The following is a 17,199-nucleotide window of genomic DNA, read 5'->3' on the forward strand; positions in this document are numbered from 1 at the left end:
TTCAATTGAAAGCTGTGAAAGCATATTACCAGGTCTCTGGGGCGTTGGTCCCTTCTGGGCCCCAGTGCTCTATGCGCCCTCTCTAAGCGAATCTCATCCGGGGATGTCGGCGAGTCACCCGAACCCCCAGGGACATTAGTCAGGAGAAAAGAGCAGATTTGCTGTGCTGTAGCCATCGCGTCGGCGAATTCCGGCGTGTCCGGCACCCCATGTATGCGGAGGTTGCAGCGGCGTCCGCGGTTTTCAAGATCCTCAATTTTCTCATTTAACGTTGATACTTCTGTCATTAGCGCTATGTGCTGGGTATGGAGCTGATTGAGAGACTCCCCATGTCCCTCCACTCGAATATCCAATTCATCTACCCTCCTGCCCACTGACGCAAGGTCTTCCCTCAGTTCGGCAACGGAGGCCATTATATCAGCCCGGAATTGCTTCATATCGGACCTGATCTCGAGGAACCAGTTGCGGGCATCTGACTTGGTGAGGAGCTCAGGGTCAGGGCCAGAGCGGGGCGCCGTCGCTGCGGAGCCAGCGTGTAAGTCATCGGGCGAGCTTTCGGGTTCCAAATTGAGCTCCGCCTGTTCCGCGCCAGCTAGGCCCGAGTCCGGTGGCAATTTTTCGTAAGAAAATTGTGTCAGGTCCATTGTTTTGCGCTTCGCGGCCATCATTAGATAAATAATGCGGCGAATTCTCTCTGCTCCTGCAATTTAAGCGGAAAATCCGGCAAAAGCGGTGTGGATTAGAGGGTTGAAGAGCTAAGGAGGCGGGAGCTCTGCGCTCATGCGACTGCTTCCATGCGCCGTGCAACAGCGCCCCCCCAACCAATTAGCTTTTATGATTTTGATGCAACTGTTTCAACTGTGCCGGAGAAAAAGGGGAACAGGATTCAGATGGCAGTCAACGCTGGGCCCTGACTTTTACGGTCTGGGGTACTGATGTGCAGGACTGCTTCTATGGCCAAGTCCAAAAGCAAAGCACGTTCACATTCAAGCAGAATTGTCTAAACTAGCAAGAAGGTTGCTCACCCTTTAAAAAAAAATGTTGTTAGCAGTAATTTTGTTTTGGGTTTGACAGTGCTTGGTTTTGATTGTAAATATTACTACTCTTAACTCAAGGCTTGGGGGATAACCTAAATAGAGCAGCAGTTACTACCCTTAATAGAAAGATGGGGGTGACCTGCACGGAGCAGCAGTTACTACCCTTAATAGAAAGATGGGGGTGACCTGCACGGAGCGGCAGTTACTACCCTTAATAGAAAGATGAGGGGTATCCTGCATGGAGTAGCAGTTACTATCATAAGAAACTTGCTGGGCAGACTGGATGGACCATTTGGCCTTTTTCTGCTGCTGTCGTTACTATGTTATATTTGTAGTAACATGGATAAAGGAGCATTGGATAGTCAGCAATATCTCCATGATGTCTCTAATCTTGGCATCTGGCAGACCGCACACACCTTCTGGGACATGTCTGGCCAGCAGATGAATGCCGCCTCGCCCCTCAGAAGAGTTACCAGTCACCACTAGATGCATTGAGTGAAAAACCAGTTCATTTCATGGGGTATCCTCTAGAAAGAGTAAATAATGGTTCCCTGTTTTCTTGTTCCACCTACTCATAATTTTATAAACCTCTATCATATCCCATCTGTTGTCTCTTCCAAGCTGAAGATTTCTAATCTGTGTAGCCTTTCCTCATAAGGGGGCCATTCCAGCCGCTTTATCATTTATGTTGCCATTATCTGTACCTTTTCTAGTTCTGCTTTCTTTTTTGACACCGGAGACAACCAGAAGTATATACACTACTCAAGGTGTGTTGCCTTGTGTATCAATACAGAGGCGCATTATGATATTCTCAGTTTTGTCTTCCATTCATTTCTGAATTGTTCCTAACATTCTGTTTGCTTTTTTGACTACCGCGTGCACTGAGCTGAGGATTTCAATGTATCGTCCACAAGGATTCCAAGGAGATACCACTTTTTCTAGGTAATATCACCTAATAAGGAACCCAACATTCTGTACCTATAGTGATTTCCCCCCCCCCCCCCCCCATGTGCATTATTTTTCACTTGTCCACATTAAATTTCATCAGCCATTTGGGCACCCATTATCAGAGTACCACAATTTGCTTGTGTTTTAACAATTTTGAATAATTTTGTGATATCTGCAAATTTGATCGCCTTCTCCAGATCATTTATGAATATGTTAAAAAGCACCGGTCGTAATACAGATCCATGAAGCATGTCACTATTTATCTTTCTCCATTGGGAAACTAATCATTTAGTCTTATTCTCTATTTCCTAGCCACGATAGGACATTGCATCCTATCCCATGACTTTTCCATTTCCTGAGGAGCCTCTCATATGAGGTACATTGTGAAATTGCTTATGAAAATCCAGATATGCTATACTGACTGGCTCACCCTTATTCACATTTATTAACACCTTAAAAAAAATCTAGTAGATTGATAAGCAAGACTTCCCTTTGCTAAATCCATATTAACTCTTCCATATTAGGTCATGTCTACCATATAGCCAGTAATTTTGTTAAGAATAGTTTCTACCATTTCATGTGGCACTGGCTCATCAGTTTCCCAAATCACCTCTGGAGACTTTTTTAAAAATTGTGTGACTACCCTCCAGTCTTCAGGGACTTATGACTAATTTTAATGCTAGATTACCGATTACTAGTAATAGGTCTGCAGCTTTCATATTTGAGGTTTTTCATAACCATGGTGTGAATACCATCTAGTCCTGGTGATTTGTTACTCTTTAGTGTGTCAGTTTGCTTTATTACATGTTTCATTTTTACAGTTCCTCTGAATCACCATCAAAAAATGTTTTAGTGCATGTATCTCCCCAACATCGAAACAAAGAATTCATTTAGTTTCTCTGCATGGCTTTGCTTCTCTCAGTGCTCTTTTTACTCCTTGGCCTTCTAATGATCCAGTTGATTCCCTCACAGGCTTTTTGCTTCACATGGTATTTGAAAAAGGATTTATAATTAGTTTGTGCCTCTGTGGCAAGCTTCTTTTCAAATTCCATCTTGGTCTGCCATATTGGCAGTCATTTGGTCTTTCTTCCATTTTTTTTTTTTTAATAATTTTTTATTTTAAGCATTTTCAGATATAACAAGAAAAATTTGTACAAATACAGATAAACAGCAAAAAGTCGAGTCACATACAAGTAATAAGCATTTACAGTATTTATCTGATAATTAAGTAAATGTGGGGAGGCATATGTATAACAGAGCGATATAAAAAGAAAAAAAGTTAGAGAATCCACCAGAGAAACATAATCCCCCGAACCCGATATAGGAGATCCTTGGGTCTGAGTGTCCAGAAAAGAATGGAGTTGCGATGGCTTGTAAAAGATGTACTTGAAATTAGAATCATTCACTATACACTTGCATGGATATTTCAGAAAAAAACTTGCCCCCTCTGGATAATACCTCTGGACGCATATTCAGAAATGTCTTCCTTCTTTCTTGAGATGCTCTGGATATATCTGGGCACATCCAAATTTTATCACCATGAAATAATAATAAATGATTATGCATAAAAAGTCGTAATACCATATTTCTATCTGTTGGCAGAGCAAAAAATACTAGAAGAGTTGCCCTTTTTGTTATAGTAGTCTCTATAGACAACTCCAAAATTTCCGTCAGATTTAATGAGACATCCACTGGTTGCTCCCCAGTGCCAATATCCTCCTTAAAAGGATGGTAATATATCTTAGATCTCAGGTAACACTTCAGTGGTTATTTTCAGATTGTGTATAAGATTTTGAACATCTCATAAGGTGATATCAGTTTCACATAGGGAAAATTAAGAACCTGTAGATTCAAAGATTTCAGGGAATTTTCAATATTTTCCAATTTTTTAACATACACAACATCCGATTTGAACAAATTTATGCTGAAGGGACTTCACAGTAGCCCCTTGAGATTCCAGTTGTTCCAACTTTGAAGTATGTGAAGTAATTGTACTTTCAATAGTTAGAAAACGATGATTTGAATCCAAAGTAATCTTAGTCAAATTGGATATTGCAGTTTCCAGAGACATCAAAGCAGACCATAAAGAGTTCATAGATATCACAGCAGGCTTTATCAGGGGGGAAGGAACAACTGGGCCTATCCTGGTCTCCACATCACCCACTCCTCTCTTCCCAAGACCAATAGCTCCAGTTAAGGTAGAAGAGTCCCCAGATATTATAGGAGAAATAGGCCTCACCTGCAGTGGAGACTTAACATTCCCTGCTACGCCTATCCTGCTTCCTTTACCGGGGTTTTTGGTCTGCAGCTCCTCAATCCTCTCCTCTCGGAGTCCGGGGTGGGCTGCAGAGATGGTCGAAAAATAGCTTGAGGAGGAGAGCGAGTTCTCAGGGTACCGGGACTCAAAAATATCCCTTCAGCCAGCAGCGCTGACACCCGCTCCATATCGGCGTCTGCAGCGGCCCTCTCTACCGGCGCAGGCTCTGGTGGTGCCATGAAGAAGGACTCAGTCCTTGGTTGATGCGATTCCAGTAAGGGAGAAGAGGTGGAAATCTCCCTCACCCTAGCCTTACGCTTAGTGTGAGGCATTTTTATTGTATCAAGGCAAAGAATTAGGAATTGCGATCGGAGAGAGCCTCTTCAGCGTGAGTCTCTAATGGCGGCCATCTTCCCCCATTTTTCTCTTCCATTTTTTTTAATACATGGAATATAGTTGTTTCAGCTCCAATTTTCAACTTTGTTAAAACTGTACTTTCCATGCTCACAGAGCAAGGTTTGGTAGTTACAAAATGCATCAGTCTGAGGTGTTCTAGAGCTCTGTTTTCCAATAGTTGGGTGAAAGCATGAGTTGGATATTGTAGAAGTCCTGGTAGATATTGTAGTAGTCCTGGTGGTCCAAAGTAGCGCTGAATTTCTGCTTGCAAAGAGAAGTCCTAGTGCATGGAGAAAATTAGAGTCTTTGTAGGATGTAATTATCTTTCTTAGGGGGCAGTTTTTTAAACCATGAAATAAATATTCAAAATGCTTTGTCCAGCTAACTTTGAAGTTAACCAGACAGACTCCAAGTTTTGAATTTCTCGCCCCTTTCAGCAGTTAAATTTTAACCAGGAACGTCATTACCTGGTTAAAATGTGACCAGATGGAAAGGAGACAGCGCAGGGGTGATTTGGGGGCGGCACTTAAACTGCTCCTTGCTTGAATATTTCGTTCGTTTTCAGAATTGACATTGGGGGGGGCCCGACAGGCTCTGCAGAATCCCCTCCTTCCTGCTTAATAAGAAAAATTGCAGCTGTGGGGACCCCCCCCTTCCCTTCTACCCATTTCTCAGTTACAAAAAATGCTTCTACCCCAATCTACTTCCTAATCCTGCCCTCTTCCATGGCTCGAGGTCCCCTCCCACCCCCTGTCTCATGACCCCCCCCCCCCCCCCCACGAGCCGGGAGTGCAGTAAAACTCTGTCATCTCCTGGCCTTGGGAGGGGCTTCCAGGTGAGCCAGAAGGTGAGGGTAGGGGGCAGAAGCAGGCATGGAGTCATGGTGCTTTATTAAACGTCTGCGGGGAGGCAGGATTAGGAGTGGGGGATGGGGGCGGACCTCCTCCTGCCCATCAGAGGGGTCTGAGCACGACACATGTTATTTATGTTTTGGCTGGAAAGGGAACCACACAGCAGGCTGACGGGAGGCCCCGCGTTACTTATGTTAGCCTGAGCAAGCCGGTGACTGAGCGTCGGTGACCCGAATAACTTTAGCTGAAGATAAGTTCCACTGAAAATCTGGTTACATTTAATCAGGGACCTATCTTTGCATAACTTTCCCGCTCTTCGGCTTACTCAGTATGGACCTCTGTGTGTTCTGGTACAAAAGTCCCGTGAGTACTTCCTGCAAGTTTTGCCGCACTTCTCAAAGAGAAAAATACATATGCACGTTCTCATTGAAAACTGTCATGGGGAAAAAAAACATAACTGGCAGAGATTTCCACCACCTTTCTCTGCAAATACTTTTCCCCCTCAAAAACATGAAAATGCAAAAAAAAAAAAAAAAAAAAAAAGATGCCTTAGTTTCATTCCCTGCCCTAATCCCAGGCCCAAGAAAGCTTCCACTCAGTGGGGTAGATTTTAAAATCCCTGCGCGCCGGCGCACCTATTTTGCATAGGCCGCCAGCGCACGCAAAGCCCCGGAACGCGCGTAAGTCCCAGGGCTTTCTAAAAGGGGCGGGGGGGGCGGGTCCGGGGCATGGCGACGGTTCGGGGGCGGGCTGGGAGGGCGGTCCCGAGTCCCCTGGCACTGTGGCCTATGCCGGGGCGGCGTGCGCAAGTTACGCCTGCTTCAAGCAGGCGTAACTTGCCCAACAAAGGTAGGGGGGGGGGGATTTAGGTAGGGCTGGGGGGTGGGGTACATAGGGGAAGGGAGGGGAAGGTGGGGGGGGAGGCGGAAGGAAAGTTCCCTCCGAGGCTGCTCCAATTTCGGAGCGGCCTCTGAGGGAACGGAGGCAGGCTGCGCGGCTCGGTGCGCGCAGGCTGCCGATTTTGCGCAGCCTTGCGTGCGCCGACCCCGGATTTTATAAGATACGAGCGTATCTTATAAAATCTGGTGTACTTTTGTTCACGCACACACATTTTTTGAAGATCTACCTCAATGAGCGTAAAAGTTCGCCTGTTAGGGCACAACGTGTGTACTTTCACCCACGTACGGGGCGGGCAGTTTTTGAAAATCACCTATAACTCGGCTAAGGGCTTTTGAAAATTGCTCTCTTATTGGACAAGATAGAGTGCAGGTCCCTTCAATGTGACTTCAAAGCCCAAAGGAAATATTTTCGACTGAAGACCATTGCGGGGCTTGGATTCCCATAGTTGAGGTCTTCAGGAGGTTACAGGAGGACAATGAATTAGCATCAGTTAGCAGTCGCTGAAAATGCTAGAAATATTGAGGCTTATATTAAAAAAAAAAAAAAGAAATCTGAGGTGCCTAATGTTAGGCTCCTACGTTAGACACCTATTTTCAGGTGAACTTGGGACCTTAAATTTTCAGCTGAAAATTCACATAAATTTAGGAGCCTACATTTAGGCCTGCAGTTCATTTGCCTAGACTTAGGCTTCTAAGTTACGTGCCTAGTTCCAAAAATAGGTGCTAAATACCTAACTTTGCATTTCCTCCCCCTGTAGGAGTCTAAATTTAGGGGCCTAGTGAAACCAGGAGCCTCAGTTCAGGCACTCAACCCTAGGAAAATTTCGGAAGCTATCTCCCAAACCCTTTGAATGCCTGGCTCCCCAGTGAAGCAGAACTACAAATTTTAGAGAGACACCGATTTAAATCAATTTTTTATTTACTTGAAAAACCCACATATATCCCTACATAGACATTTAAAACTAAGCTAGCACATTCACACATTCATACCCCACAATAAAAATACCACATGAAGTTTGAGATGTTAAATGGAAATTATCAAATGTTCTTTGAGTCATAAATACACGTATTAACCTGATTATTCAATAATACAAAAATGTACAACTTATAAATTATCACATGTAAAATTATTAATGCATATATTTTTCTCAATCCCATGTGTAATGATCATCAGTCATCACATGGTCTATAAATATATCCGCATTCATTTATTCAGGATCATATGTTCACTGAGTCCGACAAAAGATATCTTCGTTTCGCCTCTATTATTAGAGGCTTCCTCAGGGACTTATATTTGCAAATGTTTGATTGTATTCATGCACTACAAAACAATAAATGCACCATTATGAATATTGACAAAACAATAAATGAGCCATTATAAATATTGACCACACTATAAGCTAAATCACTAATTATTCTCAACTCATACCTTGAATACTGCACTGAGCTAAATCGGCTCATACACAAATAATCCATAATGTTCTGACTTCAACATCATCATTTTATCATAATTTCTCACAAAAATCTTCAGAATCAATCTAAACTCAAACATTAAAGAAATTAATGAATCAAGCCAGACGAATCATGCAAGCATCATAAAGCATGCATATTTTTAACGCTATCAGAAAAAAGCGCTCCACTCAATAGGTCCATTCAACCCAGTTGGGGCCATCGTGTGCCAGCTAAAAATAAATCGCTGTTCTATTTTCCTTAAAAGTAATGACAGGTCCCCTCCATGTTTGAGCGTGACCTGTTTAATAACAAAAAACCGGATGTCATCAGCAACATGATTTTTTTCAACCCAATGGTTCACTAAAGGGGCATGTTCACGTAACGATTTAATGCGGCTTCGATGTTCGATAATACGAAAATGTATAGAACGTACTGTCTGACCCACATAAATTAAATTGCATGGGCAGACAATAGCGTAAACTACGCCACTAGTATTGCAATCAAATACCTGGGGAATACGGTACGGGTATTTTAAATGGGGATGATCGAAAAACTGGCATTGTAATGTAAGTGAACACTTACATTTAGATTGATTTGCAATTAGTGAGGGGGTAGTCGCGCTAATTTGTTAATTTGTGAAGAAGGAATTGTTTCCTCTATATAAAGTTGTTGTAATCTCTTTGAAATTCACACTTTTGCGGGTGACGCCGTCTGACGTCACTTCCGAGGAAACGTGAGTACGGGATAACGTTGATGGGACTTCTCTAAGTAAGTGTTCATGGCAAAAGTTGGTTTAGTTATGCTTTAATGATGGTTTTTCTGCTTATATCGTTGCAGAATCGTGGTAGTTTGAGCATGCAGGCAGGCGGTTGCGGTTAAAATGATAGCGAATGAAAGCTAAGCGCATAATAAGCTTTGAGGCGTATGCCGCAGAACAGGAACCCTGAATTGTGAGCTCAGTAAATGATATGCTTTAAGGAAATGCTGTATAACTTGGGCTCTGGACTGCGATTTCAGTGAGTTTAAAACAGTAATTTTAGTTGCTAGGTTTTCGGTTCTGTTTGGGTTTTGTATGAGCAGGTTGTTGTGAGTGCAGAGTGGTTTGGAGAGCAGTTGAGCTTTGTAGTGCTAGTTCAGTGGATAGGTTGGTTTATAAAGTTTATTTATAATGACATTCTGAAGATTTTTGTGAGAAATTATGATAAAATGATGATGTTGAAGTCAGAACATTATGGATTATTTGTGTATGAGCTGATTTAGCTCAGTGCAGTATTCAAGGTATGAGTTGAGAATAATTAGTGATTTAGCTTATAGTGTGGTCAATATTTATAATGGCTCATTTATTGTTTTGTCAATATTCATAATGGTGCATTTATTGTTTTGTAGTGCATGAATACAATCAAAAATTTGCAAATATAAGTCCCTGAGGAAGCCTCTAATAATAGAGGCGAAACGAAGATATCTTTTGTCGGACTCAGTGAACATATGATCCTGAATAAATGAATGCGGATATATTATAGACCATGTGATGACTGATGATCATTACACATGGGATTGAGAAAAATATATGCATTAATAATTTTACATGTGATAATTTATAAGTTGTACATTTTTGTATTATTGAATAATCAGGTTAATACGTGTATTTATGACTCAAAGAACATTTGATAATTTCCATTTAACATCTCAAACTTCATGTGCTATTTTTATTGTGGGGTGTGAATGTGCTAGCTTAGTTTTAAACGTCTATGTAGGGATATATGTGGGTTTTTCAAGTAAATAAAAAATTGATTTAAATCAGTGTCTCTCTAAAATTTGTGGTTGTGTTTATGACAGTGAGATAGGGAGTGGTACCTTAAAGATTACCCTTTGTGTTGTAATCCCCAGTGAAGCAGGGCAGGAGGCTGAGTGTCACTCGAACACTCCCCGCCGTAAGGAAATACGGCACAGTTCTGACAGGCTAGAAACCTGGTTATGTCCATCAGCATAAAAACTTAACTGGGTGTATGTGTTTATAAGAAGTGCATTAAATATTCTGTTCTATATAATGGGAAGATGCTCCTAGCTTCTATGATTGATGCATCTAATTTTCAGCGTTGATTTCCTACAATGTTTTTGTCTCCTCAGGTCCCCCAGGAGAACCCGGGAGAACTGTGTCAGAACCAGGCCCAGCTGGTCTCCCAGGTGCCCCTGGTGAAGTTGGCTCTCCAGGCAAGTTCCTTATTCTCTATAGCAGTCTTCATACTTTTGGTTTCAATTTAAGGTCATTTTTCTAATTTAAGCCATTTTTATCTACTAGGTGAGCCTGGTCAGCCGGGTCATTCTGGCCTGCCAGGTCTTCCAGGTGCAAAAGGCGATCCAGGTGTGCCTGGCATTGGACTTCCTGGCCCACCGGGTCCAAAAGGTACATCTCCTAATGATGGATTATTAAATGTGGCAGTAGTAGCGATGATAAAAGCTAATAAAAGGTTTTAATAAGGGCAATTAACTACATTGTTCCTTCATCTCCTGTCAGATTATTTTATGCATCAGAAGATAGAGAAAGTATATTATTTCTTTAATTATTTGTTTCTCCAGGGCACATTGAAGTCTTGCTTGTTTTACCCACTGACACATTTTGGGTTGGAAAGCGCACGGGGGACAGTTGATGGAAACGTTTCATGTCGCCGTCCTAGACTGTATTGAGTTAGCTAGTACTGAACTGTTTTGACGCTGCTAGGGCTTCTGGCCTGCTGTACGTGTACTTTCTTGCTTCCGGTTTCTGTGTGAGTTGAGTTGCCGGCCGCTTATAGTTCTGTTTTACCTTGTGAATAAAAGCAGTGCTCTTACTGTTCTTCCAAAAAAAAAAAAAAAAAATCCCCCCCTGGCTTGCTTTTCCTGTTATCTAAGCTAAATCCACTGTGCTACTAACAAAAAGATGGGTTAGAGGGCCCAGACAATGCAAACTAAGATAGAGAGATCCCATAGCCAGAGCAGAGCGAGGGAAGCTCCGAAACAAACTGTAAGGAAAAATCCAGGTAAGCAAGTTGCAGAGAGAATCTCATACAAAGGATTTTTTTTTTTTTTTTTTGTGAATTATGGAGATAATTTGTTAAACGGCAACCTGCATGGAAAAGATTTTCTGTGAACAAAGTGAAGGTAACTAAGAAATATTTGAAAATGCTACAAATCATATTAAAATGCTGAATTCCAGGAATTATCCAGCTTGGAGATTTAAGATGATTCTTCTAAAAACTAAGGTACTTTGGATAGTCACAGAATCTGATCCACCTAATATAACAGCTGCACAAGAAGGAAAAAATGCCTGATGCCCTGAATATAATTGTCCAGATATTAAGCAATTCATGAATAAGTTATTATTGACCGGACTATGGCAAGACATCCTGACAATGTTTGGAACACGTTGGATATATCTTTGGGAAAAAAACTTGAACTTCAAGCAAGAGATAAATATTGTCAAGTGGAAGAAAGAAGAGTCTGCTACTTTATACATGCAGCATGTAGAATAATTGGCTGAACAACGCCAGACCCTGGGAGATCCAACTGAGGAGGCAGAAGCTCAAGGACTCCCTTGAGCACACTATGGAATGACCCAGACATTTTGATGTGTGCAATGTGCCTGAGCTGTCTTCAGAAAAAGACACTCATGCACTTCTATAAGAAGAGCAGTGCCTTACAAATTATTTTCCACATTCTAAATCAATATATAGCATACTTGAAATTTGGAAACATTTCAGAGGAAATAAAAAATGAAATGCATCACTGCAAGAATTTTGCAAGACATTGCTATTTTTCACCCAAGGGAGAAAAAAAATCCTCAAAATGCAAAAGGGACTACATTTTTTTCAAGTAAGGAAAGGAATCAAAGAAAAAATAATCAGAGAGCAAAATAGCCAGTGTCATCCAATGACAAGAACACCACTGGATCTATCAAGAAGCAACAAACATGCCAAGTGAAAACAAACCATATAACTCGAGACAATAGATGGTGAAGAGCCATTTTCAATAGATTATGTGTCTCGAGTCATTTAACAAAAGCGTAAATCACTCCGCAGTACAGGATAGATCTGTAACAATGGCAGAGGGCACGTCCAAGGAAACAGTGCGGACAGGAATTATTCAAGCCAAGCCAAGCCATATGGAGTCAGTGAACATGAAAGTCTGATAGCTGAAGATGTACTATGTGCTTCTGAATCAGCTGACCCTCTCAGACCAAATCAACAGATGCTGGATTGAAAATGTTTGACAAAAGCATTTGCAAAGCTAAAAGTGGCAAATGCCTTTTGTTTGCTGCATCAAAAGACTATGGCATTTATCAGATGAATGCCAAGGCTATACTAGTAAGTGATCATTCAAATATTACCCAAGCAATTAATGCCAAGTTGTGGCATGAATTCCTTGCATATTTTAACCTTGACACTCTAAAATCTATAATGAATAGTGAGAAAAGCAATGGTATTTACTGGAAGACGGGTGTTCTAGATATATGTTCTAGATATATGCTCCAAAGATAAACATTTAATAAATCCATTTAAGGTAATTTGCATGGAACCAAGCAAAAACCTATTGAGATAATACACAAGGATTTATATGGACCCATGCCAGTGGATTCTGTTGGCAGTAGTATATATTTGTCAACATAGAAGATTGAAGCTGGAAGTTGAATGAGGTTTTCCTTAAGCACAAATCCTAAAGATTTTCATTGAATTTGTACAATACTTAGAATGCCGAACAGCCAGGAAGCTGAAGAGTTTATAAGCCAATGGGAGTTTATCACAGATAAGACCCAGAATTTCATGAAGGAATATGGAGTTCATCATGAGAAAACGGTTCCAAAATGGAATTCTAGAACGTATTAATCAAGTGGTAGTTGAAGCAGCACGAACAATGCTGATAAGATCAGGGCTGATGCAGTAAGTATTGCTGCAAATTAAGACATTAACCTTTAAACAGCCGCGCGGGCACACATGTATGCACGTTTGATACTCGCCCAGGGACGCGGCCATTTTATAACATACACGTGTATATGCGCACATGGTATAAAATAGGTTGAACGTACGCACATTATATTTTATTTATTTATTTATTTAACGTGTTTTGCATACCGTCATTCAGTTTCACCATTAGAACGATTTACAGAGTCATGTGCATGCAAATACCGCTTCTACCGCGTAAGTGGGAGGATTTTAATAGATGTGCACCGATGCAATTACCGGTTTTCCCAGTTTGTTGCCAGTTCGCCCAGGCAATGGATAGGACTTCCATATCCCACTAGTTTAATAGTCCCCTTTTACTCTGTTAACCTCGACCTATAAAATCCGCTCACCTTTTTACTTTTTTTGTTCTCTGACTTACACGCCATCCATAGCAGAAGTAAAGTTACACAGCAGGGAACCCCGGCACGCGCTTGTAGGCGTAAAGATGTACACATTGCGAAATCCAGGAACGCCCATGTCCCACCCCATCTGTGCGCATAGCAGCAAGTATGCACGTACGTGGGCATCTTTTAAAATATTGTCGGCACGTGCCTGCCCAACTTGTGCGCGTATCTCCTGGGTTTGGCAGACGCGGGGCCCTAAAAATTCACCTGTAAGGGTCTGCACAGCAAAAATTGTCATTTAGTTTACAATCTCATTTCCTATGAATGCTTTTTCATATTGGGGCGGATTTTCAAAGGGTTACGCGCGTAACCCTTTGAAAATCCCTCCTGCGCGAGCCGAGCCTATTTTGCATAGGCTCGGCAAGGAGCGCAAGCCCCGGGACGCGTGTATGTCCTGGTGCTTTGAAAAAGGGGCGGGGTGCCAGTCCAGGGGCGGGACCGAGGCCTCCGGCACGGCGGCCATGCCAGGGGAATCGCGCACCAGCAGCCGGCTGGCGTGCGCAAGTTACGCCTGCCAGAGGCAGGCGTAACTAGGACAAAGGTAGGGGGGGGATTTAGGTAGGGCTGGGGGGCGAGTTAGATAGGGGGGGGGGGGGGAGTGGAAGGAAAGTTCCCTCCGAGGCCGCTCCTATTTCGGAGTGGCCTCAGAGGGAATGGGGAAAGCCATTGGGGCTCCCCTAGGGCTCGGCGCACGCAAGGTACACAAGTGTTCACCCCCTTGCGCGCGCCGACCCCGGATTTTATAACATACGCGCGGCAGCGTGCGCATGCTATAAAATTGGGTGTAGATTTGTGCGTGCCGGGTTACGCGCACAAATCTATGCGCTCGCGTAATTCTGAATATCCGGTCCATTTTGTTTTGTTTTTTTAGTTTGGGGTTTTTGTTGTTTTAGAAAACAGAGCCCACTATCTGAAAATGCTTCACACTCTTTGCAAATAGCATGCACTATTCTCCGAAACCAAAAAGAAAAGTCTCTGACTGACCAGACAGACAGACACACACCAGACACACTGACCCTGGAGGCAGCCATTTCCCCAGAAAAAGTAATTTATTTTTTTTTTAAATAAAACCCTGGAAACAGGACCCAGCCCCTCCCCTTTGTTAAAAAAAAACATACCCCCCTTGGAATCGCCCCACCAGCCCTCACTATCCTGTTCATCCCCTCCCCCTCTCACCAAATTCCTGGATCCAGGAACAGCACTCTCTACTCTGGACTCGGTGGCTGCCATTTTTCAAAATAGCACCAGCCCTGTGCTCCTCCAATGGCAGCAGCAGCTGCAGTCACCTGATAGGAGCAAAGGGAATGATGACAGTCAGATCCAGGAGCAGAGGGATCGCTACTGGGCCCCCACTAGACCACCAGGCACAATTTGGTGAGTATACGGAAGGGTCAGGAAGGAGGGGCTAAGGAGTAAGGGGTGGGGCTTGAGATCCAGGGTTTTATTTTTAAAAACAACTTTTTTGGGTGGGAAAGGTGGTGGCAGGTGATGGGTCTCCAGTGACTCCTGGATTGCACAGTTTGTCAGGGGTACCTGTGCACACACAAACCCCCCCCCCAAAAAACAATAGAAAAAATCGCCAAAATTTGTGGGGGGGTGTTTCTATCGATTAGTTTAAAAAATGACGTGAAATGATAGAGACAATGTCAATGACATCGACTGTGTCGTTTCAAGTGACCGTACATCCCTACTGCTTATAAGAAACCGTAGTAATAACAAGTTACTGAAAGAAAAATCACCAGAACAAGCAGGAAGCAATCCATCCAATACTTCAGAGTGGTTTGATGCCTCTCATATCCCTGGACTCCCAAGCCATGCTAGGAGCAAAAACCCTCAGTCGTCGTTGGATATCTCTTGTAGGATCCCAAAATGGAGAAGATCCCTGCCAAGTGGAGATTCTTCAGTCAAGAAAAGGAGCTGAAATTCTAGAAAACGGAGGTGACACTTTGAGGAAATACAAGCATCACATCTCCCAAATGCAGAATATCTGAATGTAATTTGCTTTGAAGTGCCTGAAAGGCAGAATATAAATCTAAATAAATAAAAGAACATTGGACATTATCATATTGCTGAAATAGCAAGAGGCAATGATGACAGGTCAGTCGATAATGAAAGCCTTCACATGAACTTCCATCTATGACCGAAACTCATGGTGAAATCTCATTAGAACAAGACTAGAAACAAGCAGGAGCTACATCGATCAGTGAGTCATGACCCTCCCTACTCAGACAGACAAACTCTTCTTGCAGCAGTGCGCACCACTGAAGGGGTGATGTAGACCGCCCAGCGGGATAAGGGCGCGGAGGCTTCTACTTAAGAACTTTTATCCCACAACGGGATGAAAATGTGACAACTAGGGCCAAGAAAGGACCTGAAAATGATTAAATCAGAATGAGTGCTTCGTATCATTTATTACGCTGCTTAGTTGCCTTTCTAGCTTGTAAATCCAGGCAATGTATAACATTTGCAAAATACAAAATGTAATCTAATACACACAAATAAAGTCCTAAAGATGACATGGAGTGCTATAAAGTACAACTACAGACTCCACTGTGTCTAGGGAGAGGTACATTTAGCCGTCCCAGTCATTTTGAAATGATGGAGGCAATTAGGGATGTGAATCGTTTTTCAACGATTAAAATTATCGTCCGATAATGTTAATATCGTCTTAAATCGTTATAGAACACGATACAATAGAAATTCTAACGATTTATCGTTAAAAATCGTTAAATCGTGTTAGTGCGCACTAACGGGAGTTAGTGCGCACTAACTCGATTTAGTGCGCACTAACTGAAAATGATACAAATAAACACTTTCCAGGTCACTGAAGGTCAGTTAGGAATGAATATGTGTTCCTATTGGCTGGCTGCCCTCTTATCTATTGATGTTACCAAGGCTAACACTGAGGTAATGGTTGGGGGGATGTGAAATGGAAACAGTTGGAAGCTTGACAAAAAAAGTAATGTAATGATCAGCACTCACGTGACTAGAACTTGTTTGTTTATTATTTTTGTTAGCAGGCACCTGAAATGCTAGTGCATGTTGAATTTGCCAATCACTGTGCATTTTAGAAAGGTGGTCCTGGCTGGAACTGTACACAGTTCAAATATATGTAATTGATTGTTGGTAAGTGTATTTTTTAAGTAGCCACACTGGCACCAGTATGTTTACTTTTCCTCCTACTTAACTCACTAGCTCAGCTTTGTAAGAAGGGCTTCTCTGCTTGTGTGTTGTTTTTGTTTGGTGTGAGGAGAGCAGAAACATCAGATCTTTATTCAATCTACTACAGTCATCTCTTACAGTGCCCTATCCCTATTAATACCAGGAGTATTGTGATCTTCCTGCACACAGTGCCCTAACCCTGATACCAGTCTGAGACAGCTCCCTCCCTGCATTACTAGTGAGAGGCTGGCTTCACAGACAGGGGGGAGCTGCCTGACCCTCACTCCTGACTTACCCCATGTCCCAGCTAGTGAATGGTGTGTGGGTGAGGGGGGGGGGGGGAGGATGGTGAAGTCTGAGACAGCTCCCTCCCTGCATTACTAGTGAGAGGCTGGCTTCACAGACAGGGGGGAGCTGCCTGACCCTCACTCCTGACTTCCCCCATGTCCCAGCTAGTGAATGGTGTGTGGGTGAGGAGGGGGGGGAGGATGGTGAAGTCTGAGACAGCTCCCTCCCTGCATTACTAGTGAGAGGCTGGCTTCACAGACAGGGGGGAGCTGCCTGACCCTCACTCCTGACTTCCCCCATGTCCCAGCTAGTGAATGGTGTGTGGGTGAGGGGGGGGGGGGGAGGATGGTGAAGTCTGAGACAGCTCCCTCCCTGCATTACTAGTGAGAGGCTGGCTTCACAGACAGGGGGGAGCTGCCTGACCCTCACTCCTGACTTCCCCCATTACTGCATTACTGCCTGCATGGAGCGGCAGTAGCCACAGAGGCATTAACGGAGCGGGATGCCAGTGGCCGGTGGTAGGTGTCCA

At 43.0% G+C, this 17,199-nt stretch overlaps 1 protein-coding gene across 5 annotated transcripts in view; it reads left to right on the forward strand.

Annotated features, from left to right (window-relative positions):
• Positions 1-17,199, forward strand: part of COL4A5 (collagen type IV alpha 5 chain) — a 346,840-nt gene that overhangs the window by 207,710 nt on the left and 121,931 nt on the right. For all 5 annotated transcript variants that reach the window (XM_029607613.1, XM_029607611.1, XM_029607615.1 and 2 more), the window contains exons 26-27: positions 9,968-10,051; positions 10,140-10,244. In XM_029607613.1, coding sequence (XP_029463473.1) covers positions 9,968-10,051; positions 10,140-10,244 — 189 coding nt within the window. The remainder of the gene's footprint in view (positions 1-9,967; positions 10,052-10,139; positions 10,245-17,199) is intronic.

The sequence above is a fragment of the Rhinatrema bivittatum genome, chromosome 6 (assembly GCF_901001135.1).
Source record: "Rhinatrema bivittatum chromosome 6, aRhiBiv1.1, whole genome shotgun sequence".
NCBI classification, from domain to species: Eukaryota; Metazoa; Chordata; class Amphibia; order Gymnophiona; family Rhinatrematidae; genus Rhinatrema; species Rhinatrema bivittatum.